This window comes from Ranitomeya variabilis, chromosome 3 (genome assembly GCF_051348905.1).
Source record: "Ranitomeya variabilis isolate aRanVar5 chromosome 3, aRanVar5.hap1, whole genome shotgun sequence".
In the NCBI taxonomy this organism is placed as follows: domain Eukaryota; kingdom Metazoa; phylum Chordata; class Amphibia; order Anura; family Dendrobatidae; genus Ranitomeya; species Ranitomeya variabilis.
Window position 1 is genome coordinate 732,835,632 of NC_135234.1, and position 24,531 is coordinate 732,860,162.

The following is a 24,531-nucleotide window of genomic DNA, read 5'->3' on the forward strand; positions in this document are numbered from 1 at the left end:
CCGCAGTGAAAACCACCGTGGTTTTGCACTGCGGTTTTTCCAAATCCGCAGCTGAAAAATCCGCAGCAAAAAAAGGAAAGTGTGAACAAGCCCTAAGGCTACTTTCACACACCCGTCTTTCGCCGTCAGGTTCAATCTGGCAAATTTAGAAAAAACTGGATCCGGCAAAAGATGCCGCCGGATCCGTTTTTTCCCATAGACTTGTATTAGCGCTGGATTGCGCTGGATGACCTTACATTTTGTCCGGTTTTCACCAGATTCGGCAAAAATTTCGTTTCCAGCGTCTGGAAAAAATGTACACTGTAGCGTTTTTTGTCTCCGGAATGGAAGCCTATGGGAGTCGGAAGGTGCCGGATCCGGAAAATGACGGATTCCGTTTTTTTAAACTGAGCATGCTCCAATTTTTTTTAATCCAATTATCTGGATATGCTAGTCAGATCCGTCAAAAAAATGGATCCGCTGCATCATTTTTTCACAATTTGCAATGGATCCGTTTTTTCAAAAATTCGCTGGATCCTGCCTGACGGCAAAAAACGGATGTGTGAAAGTTCCTTAGGCTACATTCACAATGAACATTTAGTGAGGTTTTTATGTTTAGGATTTTCTGCACCATTTCTTCACCTGTTAATTAAAATAGGTTACATGAATTTTTTTTTAAATACGCAGCGCAAAAAAAATCACCATTTGCAGGTGCAAATGAAAAACACCAAAAACTCGACAAAAAAGGTGCATGTGCAATAATGAATTTTCCCAATGTGATGACTCAGGGCCTATGAATGGGTTACTTAAAGCTGCCCAGGTGGCCTATCAGATCACTATATAGGTGCTCCTGGTGCTAGGTGTGGTCAGTGGCTCAGGATGGTGTGGTTAAGGCTGGTGGGGCTAGTGTGCTGTCTGATATGGCTGGTCTTGGATAACAGCCATGGTCTGCAGGAGAAGCCACAGATACAATGTGGGGTGGAGAGTATGCAGATTGTTGTACCACTGAGTCTGAAGGGTGACCACAAGATGAAGATTTTGAGTAAGAGTTAAAAATATCCCATGTGGTGATTATTGGGCTATGATCAACTTATGCTGACTCCCACAAGAACCTGCTCAGTCTGTGGTAGTCATGGGCAGTCTGGCTTTTTGGTGAGCTGGACCTCTTAGCTCTGCTCCCCAAAGAGTTAGCTCTTATTTAATGAACACATGCATGGTATGGTAGAATCAAAGCCTTTTCTAAGGAGAGTAGGTGGGATTCTGGTTTGCTTGACCTTGGAGTATGCTAATCTTATCCTCTCCCCTTCATTGAGAGCCACTCGGAGAATGCGAGTGGCTCACTTGGGTGCTGGTTACCATTGATAACTGAAGGAAGCTGGCTGTCTGACTTATTGGTTGTGAATGACCCATTACTAGGTGGACAGGTCTAGGTACATGTTCAGGATGAGGTGGTGGGGAGAGGACACTTCTTAAAATATCATAATTGATGCATTGGGGTCTTTCCCTGTTGGGCACAGTCATCAGTGATGCTGTCCTTCTGTGACTGACTGGCCTGTGTACAAGAGTATTTGCAATACCTAGGTCCAGCGGCAATGTTGGTAGTCTGGTTTCTGGACCAGAGCCCTGGAGAACAACTTTCTGGTGTCAAGTGTTTCTGGTTTAGTAGGTCTGAGAAGTCATTTGTGCCTGCTGTGCATCAGGCTCTGGGGATGCTGGTAGATTTTTTTGACTACTTATGTGGGTGCTTGCCCTCGGTCCTATGAATCCTCAATGGTATTTATCAATCTTATGCGGAAACTGAACTGTGGGGTTTTCTTGTTCTGGACTACATGCAAGCATTTGTGACCAGATGGCTCGGAGCTGCACAACATGGCCTACTGGGTCACCTGTGTGCAAATCCTTTCTAGCAGTGCGTGGGGCAGTAGATGACATGGTCTCTCTCCTACGAAGGCTGAGTTTGCATCCGGCGAACATATTAGTCAGAGTACCCACGCCACTAGCACTGTGACGTGCTGATTCCACTCACTCGTGCCCTGTTTATTTTTCAGATAAAGATGGAAAAATGGAGCTTCTGAGAAATAATTCATCTTGTGGCATTTGGGTGAATAAGAGAAGTGACGGCTCTGTGATCGTTGGGTCGTCTTATGATGGCTGCTACATCTCTCCAACAGTAAGTGTATAAAGTTTCTCTGGCCTCATGCAGCCATCATGGGACCCCAAGTGTCTTCAGTTTCATATGGAACCAGAAAATTAAAACTGGGACTTGTATCAAGGCAAAACCGAGCAATAGGGAGAACATTAGCTACAGCGTTATTAGATGGACTTGCTTGAGGCTCTTTGCACTGAGCTTCCCTCAATGTTTGATGACTTGGTAGTAACTTGCATAAGATGTGACTTCAATTTTTATTTTTTTTCCTTGCCACTTTAGTACATGGATTACGTATTAACCCTTGGATTCACCACAAGAAATGGTAATGAAAAGAAAGTCACTGTGAGGGAGAAGGTGTCGTGCCCTGCGAGAACCTGTGAGTGTTATACAATTTGCACCAATGTCTGTTCATCTGGGAAAGCTAGTATGTAAGGGCCTCTTAAATGATGGGCACATTTGGGGATAATTATCTAAAATGAAATATTTTTTTTTAGTTTAATATCCTTTTTGCTATATTAACCTATAATTTTGGCATTTACACTGGTTTCCCTGCACACTACTGCCTGGAATGAGTTACTGGAGACTCGGTGAGCGCATTCTGATGGAGAGGTTGTATAGGCCTAACACTCTATTTTTATTTTGTTTTCCTTCTGCTTGGTGTTTTATGATCATCAGTGTTCAGGATATGAATAAGTCCAATGTATAGTTATTACACTATACCCCATCTGCAGTAGTTGCCACCTCCTTCTCCCTGCACAACAACCTCAACAGAACACTTCTAGGAGACTCTCGTAAGCTGGTGAGATGGATCCTAGATCCTGTCTATTGCCTTCAAGTGACTGATGTACAGAAATTCTCTGCTGTTAACTGACGTCTGGGCAAGATGGCCGTCCTCTCTATCCTAGACCAAGAATAAATTATGTTCTCTGATCAGGAAATAATAGACTGCTTTAAATTGATAACCATGCGTCTCCTAAAACATCATTCAGTGACCCATACCATCCTCACTTGGTTGGAGCCCTCTTGATTCTTGAAACCTGTTATGGGAGGGGTTGGCAATTTTCTTGGGGGGGCCACATGAGTCCATGACTGTCGTGGAATGCTGAGCTAACAGGCTGAAATTGATTCTGGTTAATATGAGCATATTAATTAGAATTTTTATTAATTCATCACTTTAATATTGAGCAGAAATAAGTATGCTGACATCCCCCTATATAGTGTGAGCCCCCACATGGCCTCCTATGTACATGTAAACATCCCATACACATGTGGGGAAAGAATACCATGTACTCGCCTCGCTCCAATTCCACCGCTAATGAGATGTCTTCACATCTGTTGTCCCAAACGCTGATTGGTGGAAAGGGCAGGTGGCCCTGTCCTCCACCAATGTATTCACCACTGTCTGCATCCAGAGGTGGTGGACAAGTGCATGGTGTGACCATGGACCACTGTTTCAGCTCTAGGTCCATAGGCCACACTTTGCCCAGGCCTGTTATAGCGTCCGGCAGTTACACCTGTGGGAGTAGACATGTAACTCTTCTGTAGGTCATAAGGTTCCTCTAATTTCTTGGAGTATTTCTTATTTCAGTGCCACACAACTAGTTATATGAAAGTCTTGTGAATTGACAGACAAGACTGAAAGCAACTACAACCCCTCAATTTTGTATTGTGTGATACAAACCATCTTGGCATAACTTCACATCACCTTGACCTTCCACATGCTAATACGGTGTGGCATGTCCAGGAACAAACTTACATGGCCCATTCATTACTAAAATAAAGTGTCTTGAATTGATATGCAAATGAAATGAGGCTGAAGGACTGGTGGATCTAAAGCCTTTGTCACTCCAGCTCTCTTCCCTCACCCAGCACTACCTCCTCCTACTTGACTGAACATCTATACTGCGACTTCAGGAAAAGGAGCCATCAGTCAAGCAATAGGAGGTAGAGCTGAGGTGACTAAGCCTTTAGATCTACCATAGCTCTTCAGCCTTGTATGAATATCAAATTAAAAACGGATTTCTCATTAATGGAGGACTGGACTGGCCATGTAAAGGTATTGCTGGACTTGGCTTTTTTTTTTTTTTAAAGGGCAGCAAGTGCATATTAGTTTAAGATGAATGAAATCGTGCTGACAAATTTCCTTTAGCAATAAAATTCACGTTCTGTTCTAAATCTTCTTGGCAGACGATGACTCTCCAATGCCAGACCAGTGTGATTCTGTCATAAGACCTAACCGGCTAAGCTGTAAAAGTTCCCAGGTATCTTGTGCTGATATGGGTTGCTGCTATGACCCCTCCGATAGGATTACTCCATGTTATTATGGCAACAAAGGTGAGATTTTTATTTTAATGACTGAAGCGAAGCTGTAGTTGCATAAGTAATGTTTTGGATATTAACATAGATTGAGAAGTCTCTATGTCTGTTGTTCTAAGGATTACTGCATTGAAGGTGGAGCGCCCCGTCAGGGCAAGGGGGGGTACTGGGTCCGGTCGGCTCAAAGGGGATGTCACGACGGCGACCCAGTCTGTGGCCCTGGGACGTCCGTGTAAAAGGGAAAGGTCTTTAAAGGGATAAAGTTTGTTTGTGACGCCACCTGTGGTATTCGGTCAGGGTGACAAATGCTGCTTAGGGGTCTGCTGGGGTGATGTTATGGCAGCTAGATGGTATACCTTCCCACAGGTGAAGTGTATTTCCCCCCCCCCAGGGCTTCCAGTGTGTATGTTCTGTCTTCATACACGTTGATACGGTGTGTGATCCGACATACGGCATAAACCACTTCTGTCTCCCAAATAAGCAGACTGTTCTCTGTAGTCTAACTTGTTTATTGGTAAACATGAGCGCGGTAAAACTAGAAGAATACAAATGATATGTATAAGTATTGGGCTAACGATAACACAACTGCAACTAACAGGGAAACATACAGTATGGTGCAACCTCTACATAACTACATACAGCAGATTTCTGGTAACCACATTTCCTGTGTACTGGCTGCTATACAGTTAATCACACTCTGAACAACACTACAGTACAAGAACAGAAATAATGATCTTACCGGATAAACTTAACAAGGATGGGAAGTAAGTGAGGTAGTTCCAACACAGCTGAATAACACGAGTGAACAGGAAATACAAGAGAAAAGGCTGGGGAATTCCCCAATCCCATGATGCTTTGCTGAAACCCACAATGCAACACTCTATTATTCATGGAAAACACAGGTTATAAATTTATCCACCACTGGGTGGTGCTATAACACAAGAAACCCAGAACTATAATAATAGTTAACCTTTTAATGCTTGAAATGAACTCCTGTCCTGTTAGAAGGACAGAACACTCCCCGCTTGGCATCAACCGATGCCACCTACAGGTGCTTTTGGCGAAAACAGTAAGACAAGTTCCGCCACTGGTCTGAGGAATAGTTTGCTTTCCCCAGACTTGCCTACTTTGACCTCGACCTTACGGATCTTCCCATCTTTGCTTGGGAATACTTTAGTGATGAGGCCTAGTGGCCACTCATTTCGGTGTGACTGGCTGTCTTTCATGAGAACGACATCACCGGTTTTGATGTTTGGTTTGTCGGTCTGCCACTTCCTCCTTGGTTGTAAGGTGGAGAGGTACTGCTTCCTCCATCTGTCCCAGAAGGTATTGGAGAGACTTTGGACTTGTCTCCATTGTCGTCTGTAGAGGTCCTTGTTGCTAAATTCTCCAGGTGGAGCGCTGAGAACGCTGGCTTTCTGAGTAAGTAACATGGCAGGAGTGAGAATGGTCGGATCCTCAGAGTCACTAGAAAGTGAAGTCAATGGTCTGGCATTAATGATGGCCGAAACTTCTGCTAGAAATGTGGTCAAACTTTCATGTGTGAGTCTTGCACTACCTGCTTGCAAGAAAATGGAGTCGAGGATTCTGCGTGCTATTCCTATCATCCTCTCCCAGGCACCTCCCATGTGAGAAGAGTGTGGTAGATTGAAAGTCCAGGTACATCCCTGCTCACTCAGATATCTTTCCACACCGGTGGTGTCTAGGTTGGAAGGGATTTGAAGTTCTTTCACTGCTCCTACAAAGTTGGTACCTCTATCGGAGCGTATGTGCTTCACGGGACCTCTGATGGCGATGAAACGTCGGAGTGCATTTATAAATCCTGAAGTGTCCATGGACTCAATTACTTCAATGTGGACTGCTCTAATGGACATACAGGTGAACATAACAGCCCAGCGTTTGGCATTGGCCTGGACTCTTCTAGTGTTCCGTGCAACCACAGACCATGGCCCGAATACGTCCAGTCCGACATTGGTAAAGGGAGGTTCGGTACTAAGTCTGTCTGGTGGGAGATTGGCCATCTTCGGCTTTTGAGTCCCGCCACGGAGTTTGCGACAAATCACGCAATTGTAAATGAGTTTACTCACGCATCGTTTTGCTCCGACTATCCATAGTCCAGCAGTTCGTAGATTTCCTTCAGTAAACAGTCGTCCCTGATGTTTCACCAAGACGTGGTGGTGTTGCACAAGCAGGGTCGTGACATGATGATGTCCAGGAATTATTATAGGGTGTTTCTCCCCAAATTCCACTTCAGCTTCTTGAAGACGACCTCCAATTCTTAACAGCCCATCCTGGTCAATGATTGGATCAAGCTTCTTCAAGACACTATCTCTGGAAACAGGTTGGCTTCTATTGAGGTTATCTATTTCCTTGGCGTAACATTCACGTTGTATGGTACGGATTATAAAGTTCTTGGCATTTTCCATGCTTGGAACGGTAAAAGCAAGCTTGCAGTGGTGCCAACCTTTGCAAGGTTTCTGGATGGCGGGTGACGTTGACTTGTAGGATCGAGCCACATGAATTAAACAAACGAGGGCACGAACAAGTGAGTCCCAAGTTGAGAACCTGTTGAAGCGGTGGGATTTGAGGTGATTGTCTTTAGTCACCGTACGTAGAACGGATACCTGAGGGCGGATTTCCTCATCTGCCTCTGGATCCACCAATTCAAAGATGTTTGACTCGTCCACATATGGCGTCGAACGGTATAAGAATGTAGGGCCGGTGAACCAGGTTGTGTCCTTAAGTTGTCTTGCTTCAACGGATCTGGTTGCGTGGTCCGCCGGATTGTTGTGCGTGGACACATAGTGCCACTGTTTAGGTTCTGTGGATCTCCTGATCCTTAGCACCCGATTGCTGACATAGACATAGAAGCGACGAGTTTCATTGCAAATGTACCCCAGCACTACCTTGCTGTCAGTGTAGAACTCGACTTCTTTGATTTCCAGGTCCATTTCTGTCGAGATAAGCTCAGCTAACTCCACTGCTAGCACAGCTGCACAGAGTTCCAGTCTGGGTACTGTGTGTTCACGGAGTGGGGCCAATTTTGTCCGGCTCATAACAAGCCTTACGTGGCATTGTTCATTGATGTCAGTTGTTTTCGAATACGCCACTGCTGCAATTGCCTTGGTAGAAGCATCGCAGAAGACACAAAGCCTTTGCACCTTGATTTCTGATGAAGGCACAGAAGCATATGGTCGTGCCACGTAGAGACTCGACAGGATTTCTAAAGAATTTTTCCATCTTTCCCACAATTCTTTTATCGCTGGGAAGCGGATCATCCCAATCGGATGTCTCTTGGGTGAAGTCTCTCAACATCATTTTACCTTGGATAGTTACAGGGGTTACGAATCCCAGGGGATCGTACAAACTGTTCACAACGGACAGGACGCCTCTACGCGTGAAGGGTTTCTCTTCTTCGCTGATCTGGAAGGTGAATGCATCCTTTTTCAAATCCCAGAGTAGACCGAGGCTCCGCTGCATGGGAAGGGAGTCCGTGCTTAAATCCAAGTCTTTTAAATCGGTTGAGTAATCTTGAGAAGGAAAGGCTGCCATTAGTTTCTGGCTGTTGGAAGCAATTTTGTGCAACCTCAAATTGGATGAAGCGAGCATTTCTTGTGCCCTTTTTAGGAGACTGACTGCCGACTCCTCTGTGGGTGTGGATTTCAGGCAGTCATCTACGTAGAAATCCTTTTCCACGAAAGATCTTACATCAGATCCATACTTCGCTTCACCTTCTCTGGCTGAATGTCTAAGGCCATAGATAGCGACAGCAGGGGAAGGGCTGTTCCCGAAGATGTGAACCTTCATACGATATTCCACGATGTCCTTGTAGGGGTCATTATTGCGGTACCAGAAGAACCTCAAGTAGTTTCTGTGTTCTTCTTTAACAAGGAAGCAGTGAAACATCTGTTGTATGTCGGCCATAAATGCTACTGCGTCTTTGCGGAAACGAAGAAGTACTCCCAGAAGTCTGTTGTTGAGGTCTGGACAGGACAGGAAGACGTCGTTTAAAGAAACACCTTCGTATCTGGCACTTGAGTCAAAAACCACTCTTATCTGACCTGGTTTCTTCGGATGATACACGCCGAAAATAGGTAAGTACCAACATTCCTCGGAATCTTGAAGTACAGGTGCAATTTCCGCGTGGCCACTCTGGAATATTCTCTCCATGAAGGTAAAGTGTTGTTTTGTTTCTGGTGCCTTCTGCAGTTTGCGCGTAAGGGAAACAAATCGACTGTAGACAAGTTCTCTGTTGTTGGGTAAGCGTTGCCTCTGTGGTTTGAATGGTAAAGGTGCGACCCAACTCTTTGATTCATCTCTTACTATCTCTCGCTCCATGATGTCCAAGAACAGTCTGTCCTCTATGGACATTGCTACCTGGTTGTCTTCTCTTGTCCTGTGGAAAACTGTGCACCCTATATGATCTTGCTCACCGTCGCATGCATGGTCTTCACAGGAAGGATCAGCTAACGGACAAGGTGGAGGGGTGTGGTGTGGCAATTCTTTAATCAGGAAACTACTCTCGCATGGCTGGAAGAGAGACGGGCGTCCATTCTCAAGGGTATTGGTGAGCATGCTGTTGACTGATGTCGGCCTGTGTGCTCCACCCAAACAGACATCTCCCACAATGACCCATCCTAGGTCAAGTCTCTGAGCATATGGGGCGTTTTGTGGGCCATTGATCTGTCCTCTAGCCTTGTGGACCCGTAGTATGTCTCTTCCGAGAAGTAAGACGATAGGAGCTCCTTGGTCGAGCTCTGGTATCAGGTGAGCTATACATCTCAAGTGGGTGTGATGAGCTGCTACCTCTGGTGTAGGTATCTCAGACCTGTTGTCTGGAATCTGGTTGCACTCCAGTATTGATGGCAAGGATAAGCAGGTTTGACCGTCTATAGACTCTACTTTGAATCCAGTTGCTCTCCTCCCCGCCGTCTCGACAGTACCTGCACATGTTTTCAAGGAGTACGGAGAGCCGGGACCAGCAATGTTGAAGGTGTCGAAGAGAGAGGATTTAGCTAGAGACCTGTTGCTCTGATCATCCAAGATTGCATATACCTTGATCGCCTTATCCCGTTGGTTCACTGGGAATACTCTGACAAGACAGATCTTTGAGCAGGATCTTCCTGCTACGAGTTCCTTGCAAATTTCTGTGCACCGAGAAGTGACCACTGGGGTATCCACGTCGGGGTCCGTCTGTTTTTCGGCAGACTCTTCTACTCGTGACGATACCCCTGAGGGTGGTCCAGGATGTAAGGCCGTGTTGTGCTCCACACTACTACATTCTGTGCATTTCACACTGGTCTCACAGTTCTTGGCGAAGTGTGAGGTTGTCGTGCAGCATCTGAAGCATATCTTGTTTTCCTTTAGGAAACTCTTACGGTCTTCTAGAGACTTCTCCCTGAAGGCTCTACATTTTAGGAGAGGATGAGGTTTCTTGTGTAGGGGGCAGTATTTGCTGAGATCCTGCGGTTTGTCCTCTTCTGGAGAGGACTTACTTGCCCTGTAAAGAAAACCTGTGGAGGTAACATTAGTTTTGTGGACTGCCACTGGTGTTTTACTGGGTTTTACACCAGAGGCAGCAGTACATGACATAGTGAAATCGAAACTAGGGTCATTTCTAACTTTAGCCTGCTGGGCAACAAAGTCTACAAACACCCTGAAAGGAGGAAATGGTACCTTATGAGCCTGTTTGTAACGGGACCCGTGACTGACCCACTTTTCTTGTAAGTTGTAAGGGAGCTTTTGGACAATTGGGTTGACACCTCTGGCAGTGTCCAGGAATGCCAACCCTGGTAGATCACCTTCTGCCTGAGCAGCATATACCTCCATTAACAAGTCGCTCAGTTCCCTGAGCTTTTGGTAACCCTTATTTGCTATCTTGGGGAAATCATCAATTCTTTTATACAAAGCATTTTCTATAGCTTCTATTGACCCATAACATTCTTCAAGTCTCTCCCACACCATACAAAGTCCTGTGTGTGGGTACTTTATGTTAATGTTCCTGATTCTTTTGGCATGTTCAGCTGACTCGCTCCCAAGCCACTTAACCAATAGATCTAACTCTTCACTACTGGAAAGATGCAAGTCTCTGATGGCATTCTGAAAAGAGGCTCGCCATGCTCTGTAGCTTTCAGCTCGATCAGTGAACTTTACAAGTCCCTTGGTCACCAGCTCCCGGCGGGTAAAGAACCTTGCAAAGTTCATAGTGGCTGAGTCTGTGCCGACGTGAGCTGGTGTGCTGTTATGCGGTGTTTGTGGTGCATCCTCATACCTGGTAGGAGCTTCTGGCATAGGAAAGTCTGTATAAACCCGTTCAGTGGCGAAGGGTGTCCCTTTCAGTCTGGACGGAGGCCGTACCTTCTGTTCCGTAGGACGGTAGTGGTGATCAATGTCGTTTCGCAGTAAACTTTCCTGCTTCCAGTACGGTGTTTGGAGGAAGGATCTCTGGTAATCTGTATAGGCTGGTTGGTGTAACGGATCAGAGTTGTCTTCTACTTGGGGATGTTGACGGACATATTCAGAGACGCGTTGAGCAGGGTCCTGATGATCAAGGTCTGGTCCGCGTATGTCGCTGCCTCGCTCGGATTCAGGAAACTCCACGGCTTCTAAAAACTCAGCTTTGGCTATTGCGGCTGCTGCTTCCTTTTCAGCGGAAAGCCTTTCCAAGGTCGCTCGCAGGCGCGCTGTATCTGCGTCTCTATCGGCTTGCAGGCGGGCTCTTTCTGCATCTATATCGGCTTGCAGGCGGGCTCTTTCTGCTTCTTGCTCTGCTTGCAGGCGGGCTCTTTCTGCTTCTTGCTCCACTTGTTTCAACTTTAACTGCATCTCTTGTGCGGCAAAGGAGGATCTTACTTTAGCCGCCTCAGCTTCTGCTCGGGCGAGGGTGACAGACCTTTTCGAGGAAGACTTGCTGGAGCGGCTTGTTTGGGACCTTGTCCTGAGTGAAGATGCTTGACTTGCAGACATTTTATGTCCGTTTGCAGGCTGTAGGACGTCTCAGAGCGGGTAGGGGTGACTTCGGCGTGGACTGAGACGTGTGGTACTTGGTGGGCTGCACTCTCGGTACTTGTGACTGTATGGCGGCTGCTGCGGTATTTGCAGGCAGTGCGGTGTGGTACAAGCGGCTGCGTAGGTGGTATTTGCTATCGCTGGCGTCTAGCCTCCCTTTACTGTAATCCCGGCGCCTAGCTTCCGTTTTACTGTTCTGTCTTCATACACGTTGATACGGTGTGTGTGATCCGACATACGGCATAAACCACTTCTGTCTCCCAAATAAGCGGACTGTTCTCTGTAGTCTAACTTGTTTATTGGTAAACATGAGCGCGGTAAAACTAGAAGAATACAAATGATATGTATAAGTATTGGGCTAACGATAACACAACTGCAACTAACAGGGAAACATACAGTATGGTGCAACCTCTACATAACTACATACAGCAGATTTCTGGTAACCACATTTCCTGTGTACTGGCTGCTATACAGTTAATCACACTCTGAACAACACTACAGTACAAGAACAGAAATAATGATCTTACCGGATAAACTTAACAAGGATGGGAAGTAAGTGAGGTAGTTCCAACACAGCTGAATAACACGAGTGAACAGGAAATACAAGAGAAAAGGCTGGGGAATTCCCCAATCCCATGATGCTTTGCTGAAACCCACAATGCAACACTCTATTATTCATGGAAAACACAGGTTATAAATTTATCCACCACTGGGTGGTGCTATAACACAAGAAACCCAGAACTATAATAATAGTTAACCTTTTAATGCTTGAAATGAACTCCTGTCCTGTTAGAAGGACAGAACAGTGTAGATGGTAGAATGAGGGGCGTAGTGAAGAACGAGGACACAGGTTTGCAGTCTCTTTACCTTGTTTACTGAAGGCTTCAGGAGCTACAGTCCAGGGCACCAGATCACAGGGCAGGTAGAAGCTGGTCTGGAGGCAAGTCCAGAGTCAACTTGTCCAGGTGGAAATCAATAGCCTTCCCTTGCGTTGTAGTGGTGTAGTCGCTTACTGCATAAGCTTCAAATACGATGCAGATGTTGTCTCACTCACACACACTCACCTGTATGACTGGTGACTTGAGCCTGTTTATAGGGTCTCCTAGATAACCTGGCTCTGTGGGGTGTCACCATGCCTCTTGGGTGTAGGTGCAATTAGCTGTCCTGCCAGTTACTGAAGTAAAGTGTAGAGGTCCTTACTACCTCGGTGTTCCATCTACCGGCTTTCTGCGCCTCAGAAGGAGGCAGCCTGCTCGGGGCTGGTCCCCTTCTGGTATCCTCTCCTGTGCTTTGCTTTCCTTCACGCTCACTGCAATCAATTCTGCTTACAAAATGTCTTTCTGGGAGATACAGCTCTTAGGGCATGCACAGCTCCGTGAACCCTCTGTCCTCAGACGGATGTCCGGAACTAACTTTTCCTACAGACTACCAGAGAGATATAGATATTTTCATATGATCCCATTTACTAGGTGAATATAAGCTCCCCCTGGTGGCCTGGAGTGTGAATGTGTTGCATGCTTGTGGTACCTGGATGCAGTTATCCTTCCTTGCCTCTGAACGTAGCATCACTCTCCCCAGGAGTAAAGCAATACCACGGTGACGATCAGGACCCTCGGGTGCCACAAAGGCATACCCAAACCCCACCACAAAATTCATGGAAATGTATACAATCCCTAGATAAGACTCTATAAACGCAATCCGCCCCTGTCCTGGGTACTGCCGCAGGTTAGAGCCATACACCAGTGTTTGGACAGTCTCCGCAGTTGTCATACTGTAAAGGAGACTGGGGAAGTCTGCCTGCTCTTCAGGAGAACTTACTAGTGATGAGCGAGTGTACTCGTTGCCCAGGTTTTCCCAAGCACGCTCAGGTGATCTCCAAGTTTCTTAGTGTTCGGAGATGAAGTTTTCATCGCCATAGTTGAATGGTTTACATCTATTGGCCAGGCTGAGTACATGTGGGGGTTGCTAGGGGATCCCCACACGTAAGCAAGCTGGCTAATAGCTGTAAATCATTCAACTGCGGCGATTAAAACTTCATCTCCGAACACTAAAATACTCAGATCACCCGAGCGTGCTTGGGGAAAACCCGAGCGAGTACACTCATCACTAGAACTGCCAAATATATTTATCGCACTCCTTACCCATGGAACCTGTGATATAAGCCATGACTAAAGTTGCGCAGAATTCTTAATTTCGTCTAATGTAGGTAGCAATGGATGAAGCTTCCTGGTGGCTTGAGCTACTTGTTTCTTGTAACTTATTACTTTAAAGTGACAATTATCATTAGTAGCTCTGACGCCGATAACCTAATCTAATATGTTCCTGTAATGCATCATTGCCCTCAGTGACTGCCCGATGCACACCGGATGGCCTCTTCTCTGTTGCCATTCCAAAGACCTTGACCAAGCCAGAACTTGACCTGTCCTCCACCCATCTGCTGGAAAGTAGCCGGGCCGAATGTAATCCAATAGAAAAAAATGACTTCTTCCTGCTCTACCAGTTCCCAGTTTCTTCTTGTGGAACCACATTAAAGGTACAGTATTGAATGGCATCTGTGCAATGAAACATGGCTCTAAATATTCTCCCAACTTCTCCACCAAAGCATGATACCATGCTATTGCGGCGCCCCCGCACCGCCGCAGGGCCGAGGGGTACCCGGAGCCGGGCCTCTAGTTCTCAGTCTCGGGGTTGTCACGGTGGCTAGACCCGGTCCGTGGCCCTGTCCGTCAGTGGGGGACGTCCGGTGTAATAGGTGGTAGTAATGGTAGCGATGGAGCGGTGCGGTTGTGGGGTGTAAGTCGCGGTAAATAACGAGGACACCAGGTTGCAGTCTCTTTACCTCTTTACTGGAGATCTCTGAGTCCTCAGTCCAGAACACGGTTCACCAGGCTACGCAAGTCCGGCCGGTCCAATGGCACCTCCAGAGTTCTCCTCTCAGGTGGAAATCTGTGCCTTCCTTCTAGCGCTATGTGTTGTAGTCCTTCCCTGCTGTGCTCACGGAAAGTAACCCCACAACGGTTGTGTCTGTTTCTTAAGTTCCCTCACAACTCGATTTGATGTTCCTCTGTAATCCACCCCTTCCCTGTATTCAGGTTGGAATGGCACCCGTTTGTCAGGTAGGCCTGGAGTTCTTCCGGGACCCTAGAGTCGCCCCTCTCCCGCAATTGCCCCCCAAGACTTCATAGGTGATATGTGGTAGACAGCCCGCCTGAGACCGACTGTCCTGCCGCTGTTTGGAGTATGGCTTGAAGCTGTATTCTAATCCACTCCCTCGGCGTTCCGGCCACCGGTATTGCGCCTCAGCAGGGTGCTGCCTCTTTCAACAAAACCCCTGCTGGTATTCTCCTTCTGCTTGATCTCGTTTCTCACTCAGCACAATCTATCTCGCTTCTAGTCCTTTCTTGAGTCCCGCCGCTTCCAGGAGCCTGCGCGGACCCGTTACGTTCTTTCAATGCCAAGCCTCTGCCAGGATCCCACCCCTGGCAGAGACCCTACAGTCTCTCCCTTCACAACACCCCCTGCCACAGGGTGTTGCTCCGTTCAATCCCGTCAGCGTTCTCTTCTAACTTCCTGCCTGACCCCCAGTTTACCCACTATGGTGGGGAGTGGCCTAATGAATAGCACCCTTAGCTCCCCCCGGAGGCCCAGCTGTGAAACATATTGGTGTCTGTGATACCTGATTGGAGGAACTCCTTCGGTGCCATCGAACGTACCATGGCTCCCCTTAGCGGCGAAGCCACAGCACTGCAACGACCAGGACTCTGGGGCGCTGCACTATACAAGAGGGAATCGACCAAAGCTTCAATGCCGAAAACGAGTACTATGCAGAAGTAAAAACAAGGCAATGGGCCGGTACGATTTTAATGAAAAATTGGCAGTTATATCCCATCCTGACTTACTATGTTATAATTCGATTTATATAAAAAAAAAAAAATTAATCAAAACCATGACTTCATACAAATCTCTTGTAAAGGAGGCAAACTACATCTGAATTCTGGTATTTCCATACTTTGAAACACAACTGCTGTAGTTGATTTGTCCCTCTATTTTCTACTAAATGAAGATGTTGATGTCCTCCAATCTACATTGCCAGACTAACAGGGCACATGCTCTACTCCTGTGACACCCTAGTCTTCTGGGGAACAATGACTATAATGTCTAAATGTCATGGGACCACTGCAGCCAAACGGCTGTTGGCAGTTACACTAGGGCTAGTGATCGTCTGTCGCTATCACTTGGATGTACAGCGTATCTATCTTGAATGAAAATCTAGTTAAAGCATTTCTCATCCCATAGTGGTGTGATCTGACCATGAAGACCCTGAGAATACTGTTGCACCAGGGCTGTGTCCCCCCCTTTGTTCTCAATCCATGGTGGTTATAGATCTGTTGGCATATTCTTCTGTAGCAATACCCTTCACATGTGAGGGTTTCAGAAGCTCTAGCTCCTACTTGGGGTGAAGACTTTCATGTGTGGGACATCCTATATTTAATGTGAAATGGTGATATAACAGTAATTGCTACGTCTACCTCCTAGGTGACTGGAGACCATGTAGTGTATGAGAATGTACTGGTGGCTACCCGAACCCCACTGACATGGAACAGGGTATCTATCACTAGAGAGACTACCTTCAGGTAATGGGACAAATGCAACAAAGCAGCCAAATTTGGCCGAGAACCTGTCATGTTTACATTGTGGTTTCTATCTCTACATCTATTAAAGCCTCGTTTTTTTTTCTTTTGTTCAGGTTATTGGTTCGCTGTCACTATGCAGTCAGTGACTTCAAACCATTAAAAGTGGAGGTAGTGACTCTACCACCCCCACCACCAGTGTCCAGTGAAGGACCGCTCAGTTTTGACCTGAGGATCAGTCTAGGTAAGACATTTTGTGGTTCTGTCTGATGAATCTTTGAGCAAAATGCTCCAACCCAGTGACTAAGGTTTTTGTGGTTTAGATTACATTTTTGGTAAACTGCTTTGTGGCAAAGGCTGGAACTTTAGCATGTAAAGAAGTATCAAATAAACACCGTTTTAAACTTAGACCAACCAAATAAATTGCTAATAAGCTTACAATTTTACTCTGATTTAAAATAGAGGTGCAGTGAACTTGAGCAGAAAAAACATGCACTGCAATAATGAACATGGGTTAAACCTAACATGTGAATTTAAGTTATCCAAACTGAGACCAGGCAAAGGTCTACTGACCTATGTGGGGAAAGCCCATACTAGAGATCGTATGAGGGAGCCACAATTGTGCTGTGGAAGGATCTAAAGTACGGTTGGTCAGTTAAAAAAAAAAAAAAAGTAAAGAACAGGGTTTCCCAAACTCCAGTCATCACTACTCTCAAGGCCGGTTTCACACGTCAGTGGCTCTGGTACGTGAGGTGACAGTTTCCTCACGTACCGGAGACACTGACACACGTAGACACATTAAAATCAATGTGTCTCTGCTCATGTCAGTGATTTTTCGCGGACTGTGTCCGTGTGCAAAACACGGAGACATGTCCATTTTTCTCCAGCAGCACAATGCGCAAAGCATCGTGCACACGGAGAACAGTGTGCACTCTCCTCCATGTGCACGTACCGCCGCAGGAGAAACAGCCCTACAGTAAGCGCTGTCCCCCCTGCGTGTGGTGCTGAAGCCGGCATTCATTCCTTCTCCCCAGCAGTGTTCGCTGAGAGAAGGAATGAATAAATCAAGGTTTTCATTTTTTGTTTAAAATAAAATTCCTGGTCGCCTCCCACCCCCTGTGCGCCCTTCCGCTTGCATTAAAATACTCACCCAGCTCCCGCAATGCTTCCTCTCAGCGCCGGCAGCTTGTCTTGTGTGCGGTCACGTGGTACTGCTCATTAGTGATGAATATGCAGCTCCACCTCCCATAGAGTGCCCCATCATCCTTGCAAATCTTAAGCTGTGTCCTCATACTGTCTGGAGACTTGCACTGACAGGACATTCGCCTCTGCATCCACGATCTTGTAACCTGTCTAGCGCTGTCACTATCTAGCACTTCCTTTGCACTTGACTCCCAACCTGACTCCACACTCACTAAAGCAGTAGGTCCTTCCCTTAACTAATCTAACCCCTCCCAAAACAGTGGGTTAATCCCAAGCTGTTAACTGTCTACTTCCCTATGGGGTGCAAACTATATCACTAGTCTTTGTAATGGTTTCCCTAGTGGACAGACCTCACCCACCCAATCCCTGGGAACAGTCTTGGAGCAGAGCCTCCGGGAGAACAAGACACAAGCGGGCCATATGGATAAAATGCAACTCTCTATCAAACATATCGTAACACTAACTGTAGAATGTGTAAGGGGGTAGATGAAGACATCATGTTAGCAGTTACTTTTTTGCTTTTGTTAGTTACAAACTTGTAAATTGCACGTTTTGTACTAGATTTTTGTGGTGTATGGTGGCCACTTCAGGTTCCTTTCAGACTCTATCACCCCTGGAAGGCTCCCTACCTTGTCTGTGCTTGTTCTCGCACTCTGTGGCCTCCTTTCCTTTAGTGTCAGTAGCATTTATTCAGAAACTACCCCCAGGATCAGGTCTCTGGGTGCAGATGTGGCACACTTGGCCGTTCAGTCTATTTGGGTTGCTGACTTTGAAAGATGCCTCAAGCTTGGGTTTTCTCAGTCCTTTTGTAAGGGGGTGAACATCAACAGTCTATCTTCAATCCTCTTACAAGCTGTCTTCAGATCTCTATTGGAACCAGATGTTGCAAATCTATAGGTCTTTAGGGATGTTTCAACACGGGGTTAATACTTTGATTTCTGGTTTTAGTCCTCATGGCTAAAATATTTATGGTATATAATTTTTTTTTTTTTCGCACTGTGGCACACTAGTACTTGACCAAAAACTGTCTTTCTCTTCCAGATTCCACATACGCAGAGTATTATACAGATGCCGACTATCCAGTGATTAAAGTACTGAGGGATCCAGTCTTTGTGGATGTTAGAATCCTGCACAAAACTGACCCAAATCTCGTCCTTGTTCTACACCAGTGCTGGGCCACACCATCCCCTGACCCTATGAATGCCATCCAGTGGCCAATACTTGTAAATGGGTGAGTAAACCTATGCAGGGTTCTTCAGAAATTCTGCCACCCACCTCCATTAATAACTGAACTTTTTTTTTTTTTTTTGTTCTATAAAGTTAGTCTAACTTTCAGTGTTCATAAAATCACTCCAGGGGACTGAGAAACAATTGGTCTAAATAAAAATCGGCACAAATGATTAAACAAAAAAAAAATCTAGACAAAGTACAAATGCAAGAATTGCGCCCTATTGGTCTCTTACATTTTTCTAAGTCAAGTCTGCCATACACTACAACAAGGCTGTGCTGCTAAAGACAGATGTAATGTCATAACGTGTTACGTTCAATCATGCCCATTTTTCTTTCTATATTCCTTTTTAAAGCAAAGATTTAATTTTATTACAAAAATAACTTGGCAATTTAATGTACTTTCCTGTGGTCCACACTGTGTGTATGTAATATATAATATTTTATGTCCCACTTAGGCTGCACCATCTAATGTCCGGCCATTGGTTTCTTTGCAGGTGTCCATTTAGTGGTGATAACTACAAGTCTGAGCTGATTCCTGTCGTCCCGAGCTCCTCTGTAGCTTTCCCTAATCATTTCTCCAGGTTTGATGTGAAGACTTTTACCTTTGTGGAAGTGACCACCCAGGAACCTCTTGCAGGGCAGGTATAAACTAATGATTGGCCTACTACCCTAAACCTTGCCCAAATTATTAGGCAAAACTGGCTTCGTCTTTGTTAAAGCCAAATATTTTGGCTTTGTGTTAGAAGCTTCATCAAACACCCGCAGGAGCCTGAGACTTGCTCTAACTTCTATTCTAGGTGTACTTCCACTGCAGCGTTTCTGCCTGTGTCCCCGGGCCAAATGATGACTGTTCCACCAGGTGTTCTAGACGTAAGTGGAAAGCTGCCACACCTGCCCATCTTCTCAGCTGGGGTTTCTGCTGTAGGAAGAGGGTGATTCCAGCTCCAGAGTGCTGCGTTGTAGCCCATTCTGCACCAAATATGCTCAGTGGTTGTCCCAGCCACCATGGGGGCACCAACTACCTAGTTTTCACGAATAAAACGACACAATCCACCATGTCTCATATTAAATATTTTATGTATTGAATTTCCTACCCCAAGTGTTTAGCTATATGGCTGAACTTCAACAAAAAATCATGTCTGTGCCCAACAGCTAGCAACAGTTCCCTATAACTTGCATTAGGGTACCCCCCCCCAAAAAAACAAAACCCTTATAATGGGACTTGGTTTCTAACTTGGTCTCTTCTCACAGGAAGAGTAAAGCTGTTCATATTTCCTTTATCAAAACCTTACACTTTTGCCATCGGAATCACATAGGACTTGTCCAAAGCCTCCTGAGATGGTCATATGCTAGAGGAAGCTCATTATTTAATGACTTTTACACCTACTGAAGATCAAACTAACTGTACTCCTTTCTTTTTCAGGTAAGAGATCAGCTAACATGCTAAGGCTTGAGAGTGAACCAGTCCTGGTATCATCCAATGTCCCGATCTACATTCGGTACGCTCCACCAGTGGCACAGAACGACCAGAAAGGTGAGTTGACACCTTATCAAGTAACATCTTGTTTCACTTGAAGGAAGCAGTGATCCTAACAAGGTTTGCAGCACCCAGGGCACTTGAAATGGAGGTTGAGTCTGTGCCACTAATTCTCCACTAGACTGCAAGAGAGCAGTACAGCTATGAGGTAGGACCTTCTCCTGTCTTCAGACCCAAAATCCTGTGACACCCCCCCCCCCCCCCCCCCCCCCCCCCCCAGTCTCTGGCATCTGAGCACTAGTAGAGATGTTTTGAATATAGCCGAGTAAAGGCGCCTCCATTGTCTTATATCTGGATGTAGGCTTAGGGGTGGGCATCTTCCTAAGGGGCCACATGACTGACTTAATTGTGCTCATCGTATCAGTTCTTATCAATTAATATTGTGCAAAATTTAAGTCTAGATTGCGGTTACCATATATACTCGAGTATAAGCCGAGATTTTCAGCCCACTTTTTTGGGCTGAAAGTACCCCCTCTCGGCTTATACTCAAGTCATACCCAGGGGTCGGCAGGGGAGGGGGAGCGGGGGCTGTCTAAAAATACTCACCTAGTCCAGGCGCGGTCCCTGGCTTCCCCGGCGCCGGCAGCAGCTTCAGCTTCTTCCTGTACTGAGCGGTCACATGGTACCGCTCATTACAGTAAATGAATATGCGGCTCCACCTCCCATAGAGGTGGAGCTGCATATTCATTACTGTAATCAGCGGTAACAGTGACCGCTCAGTACAGTTAGAAGCTGCGGCGTTGGGGAAGCAGGGACTGCACAGCGCCCGGACCAGGTGAGTATACGGGAAGGGGAGCGCAGCGCTGCGCAATAGTCACCTTTCCTCGTTCCGGGCGCTGCTCTGTCTTCAGCAGTGACGCTCAGGTCAGAGGGCGTGGTGACAGTTAGTGTGTGCCCTCTGTTGAACGTAAGTGCTGAGCATGGAGTGGCGCCGGAACTAGGTGCAAGTGACTATTGAAAGTGCCAGGGGCCTGAGCGACGGAGAGGTGAGTATGTAAAAAAATTTTTTTCGCAGCAAATGGGGCAAGTGCCTGTATGGAGCATCTATGGGGCCATAATGTTTGTGCAGCACTATATGGGGCCATAATGTTTGTGCAGCACTATATGGGGGCATGTGTCTGTATGGGGCCATAATTAACATTTGTAGGGCACTACGGTATATGGGGCAAGTGTCTGTATGGAGCATCTTATAGGGCCATAATAAAGGTTTGTGCAGCACTATATGGGGCAAATATCTTTATGGGGCCATAATCAGCATTTGTGCAGCATTATATTGGGCAAATGTTTCTATGGGGCCTTTATTAACCTTTAGATAATGGCTGCACTCAAGTTTATTGTGCTAAAGCAAGGAAATGTGCAATACATGAAATGTGAACAGCATAATGGCTTGTGAAATTTATGAAAAAACACATGAGATTTTTAGCACAAAATTTGGCCAAATATTGTGAGCCCAACACAGTTAACTACATCCAAACACAGTTGGTTCTAACCTCCTCTATAACTACAGGCTTTACCATGTTATTAGCCATAGGTAAGTGTTCACACTAGGCAGACAGGTTAGTTACCCATTCGATCTGAGATTACCTTGACGTTTGGTGGATGGGCTCACAATCTTTGGCCAAATTTTGTGCTAAAAATCTCATGTGTTTTTTTTCATAGATTTCACAAGCCATTATGCTGTTCACACTTCATGTATTGCACATTTCCTTGCTTTAGCACAATAAACTTGAGTGCAGCCATTATCTATTTGCTATGTAAGACTTTTTGGTTATGCACCAGTTCAGACTAGATGGCTGTTCAGTCAGTTTTTCTATATTTACTATTTATTAACCTTTATGCAGGATTATGTGGGGCATATTTTAATATGGAGCATCTTATGGGGCCCATCATGAACTGTATGGAGCATTATATGGGGCTCCTGATTCAATATGGATATTCAAACTCTTAACCTACTGATGTCTCAATTAATTTGACTTTTATTGGTATCTATTTTTACTTTTGACATTTACCGGTAGCTGCTGCATTTTCCACCCTAGGCTTATACTCGAGTCATTAAGTTTTCCCATTTTTTTTGTGGCAAAATTAAGAGGGTCGGCTTATACTCGAGTATATACGGTACTTTTAATAGATGTTACCATAGGACTTAACAGGTATTCTTACCTGTAGCTGCTAATTTAAATAGTGTGTGTGATATATATATATATATATATATATATATATATATATATATATATATATATATATATATATTTTTTTTTTTTTTTTTTTTCTCATTCTGCTCCCATGAACACTTTGTACCATGAGGGGCTTTTTTTTTTTTTTAACAGCTCACAAGTGTCCCCATGCCCTCTGAACAGTATTGCATCTCCATACAGCCCCTTTCACAACATTGTCCCCACATAGCTCACCACAGTATGATGCCCATTCGCAGTATGTCCCCCACAGACATCCACTGGATGTCCTTAACACAGGATGTTGTCAAAGAGCCCCCCCGTGACATCAACAGCACCTTTCCATGTAATCACATCCCCACCGCCCTCCCAGTTTTATATTCTTGCACATGCTTTTTGGTGCACATCCTTCTGTCCCCACAATGTTCCACAATGTACTGTGAATTAAAGGGGTTGTCCACTACTAGAACAACTCTTCTCACGGAGTTTGCCCCTGCAAAAATAAAAGCTCTCATCTCTCCCAAGTAGTGGACAACCCCCTTTAAGAAAACTAAACACTGATGTAATGTAGTGAGGCTATAACACTCCCTGGGTCCTCAGATGCAGAGAGTCAATGCTGTATTCACTGACCTCTGCCCCAAAGACGTAGATACCAGTGAAGGTGAGATGACTCAGTCGCATGGTGCAGGATGTCCCGATCCACAGGCTGCACTTTGTCCAGGTCTGTGCTAGCAGAATCGGGGACCCCCCCCCCATTCAGATATATACAAGACCAACATTTGTGTTTTGTTTTTTTTTTTCCCCCTGACAAATGTGTGCAAGGTTAATAAGGCAGGTGCTTGTGAGCATGTTGTGTAGGAAGCTCAGCAGATCTGAGCTTGAGTACCATAATCCCTAGGATACATAATGAATCTTTGATCTCATGTAGCAGTACTTTTAAGGTCTGACAGCTCACTATGGCTGCTGAAAACCAAGCATGGACACTCGGTGAACCCTTGGCAGGGCCAAGAACTTGATGCATTGACACCTCCCTTGGGTGCATACTGAACAGTACCCTGACTGGTGGTCTTCACGTGACGTTTCTAAACCCAGATGCTGCATGGTCCGATCTACGGTGCAGACCTAATCTGTGATGTCTTGAAGACAGGAGGAGCACACGGCTGTCTCCTCCCCTCTGAAGCCGCTTGCTAGGTTTCTGGGTATAGAATTGGTGGTGCCATGACAGAAGGCAGTGAAGGACCCACCTCCATACTATGCACATGCTGCTGACTCCTGTGTAGTCTGTGTGCACGCTCAACACCAAGGCTGGGTTCAGTCAGCACTTGCACTGGCAAAGTGCAAGTTCAGTCAGGAAATTGGTCAATATATTGAGAGTGCCAAGCTCTTGGCCATGTCAAGGGTGCACCTACACCAGCACCCTTCATATGCATGTTGTATAGTCTTCATGTAAGCAGCATGTATATATCTCACTGTTATAACAATTTTCATAGGACCAAGTCCCTTACATTACTGTTATAATTAGAGCAGTTTGCATTTCGATGTCACTGACTCCTTTACCATCAACTTATTTATCCTCAAGGTTACTTTGAAGCTGGCATTTCCCAATCCGAGACTTTGCTAAATGGAGCAGCCATTGCCATGGGGCTTCTTGTAGTTGTTCTTCTGACCCTGACGACATGGACTATGTACAGACAACGGAAATGTAAATCTGTACCGATCAGCAACTCTCCTATGAAGAAGACTGTCCAGGTTGGGACAATATCGGCTAAATGCTCCTAAGATGGAACACTATCAATAATCACAAGCCTGAGATGGCTACGGGCACTAGGGCGACTTCTGTCTGGATAAGGGGGAAGGTTGACTGCATCCAGAGCAGCACCGCAACAAAATCCTCTACATCACTATCTGCGCCTGTACCCGTCCGGACATCTGGGTGGTTTTATGTTGTGTCAAATGACTAAAAATGTAACTGCACTGCTATAATGGTGGACAGAAATCTGTGTGAAGACGTATTGATTGTGTCAATAAAACAATGCTTTCCTCTTTTTTGTGTGTATAGTTTAATCTAGTTATTAACATGAAGTTCAACCCAATTTACTCGGACTCCCATGACAGCACGACGAGAGAGGGGATCCGCCCATTAGGAACAGGAAATCTACAGATACAAAAGGGCGGCACCTCTCCCCTGCATCAGTTGGTTTCCTGTTCCTAAAGGGACGGGTGCCTACAGATTGCAAAGTCAGATTACTTTGGGTCCAGAAGCACTGACATCTCTTAGATGGTGGCTAATCAATGACAATTTATCGG

The 24,531-nt window shown here is 45.7% G+C and overlaps 1 protein-coding gene across 1 annotated transcript; it reads left to right on the plus strand.

The window, feature by feature from the left end:
• Positions 1–832: 832 nt before the first annotated feature.
• Positions 833–24,269, plus strand: ZP4 (zona pellucida glycoprotein 4). The gene is made up of 12 exons (XM_077298442.1): positions 833–1,021; positions 2,028–2,149; positions 2,408–2,504; positions 4,316–4,462; positions 13,798–13,985; positions 15,989–16,086; positions 16,200–16,327; positions 18,328–18,517; positions 19,011–19,158; positions 19,314–19,386; positions 19,940–20,050; positions 23,804–24,269. Exons 1-12 carry the CDS (start codon positions 859–861, stop codon positions 24,001–24,003), a joined length of 1,665 nt encoding a protein of 554 aa, XP_077154557.1. The 5' UTR covers positions 833–858; the 3' UTR covers positions 24,004–24,269.
• The last annotated feature ends 262 nt before the right edge of the window (positions 24,270–24,531 follow it).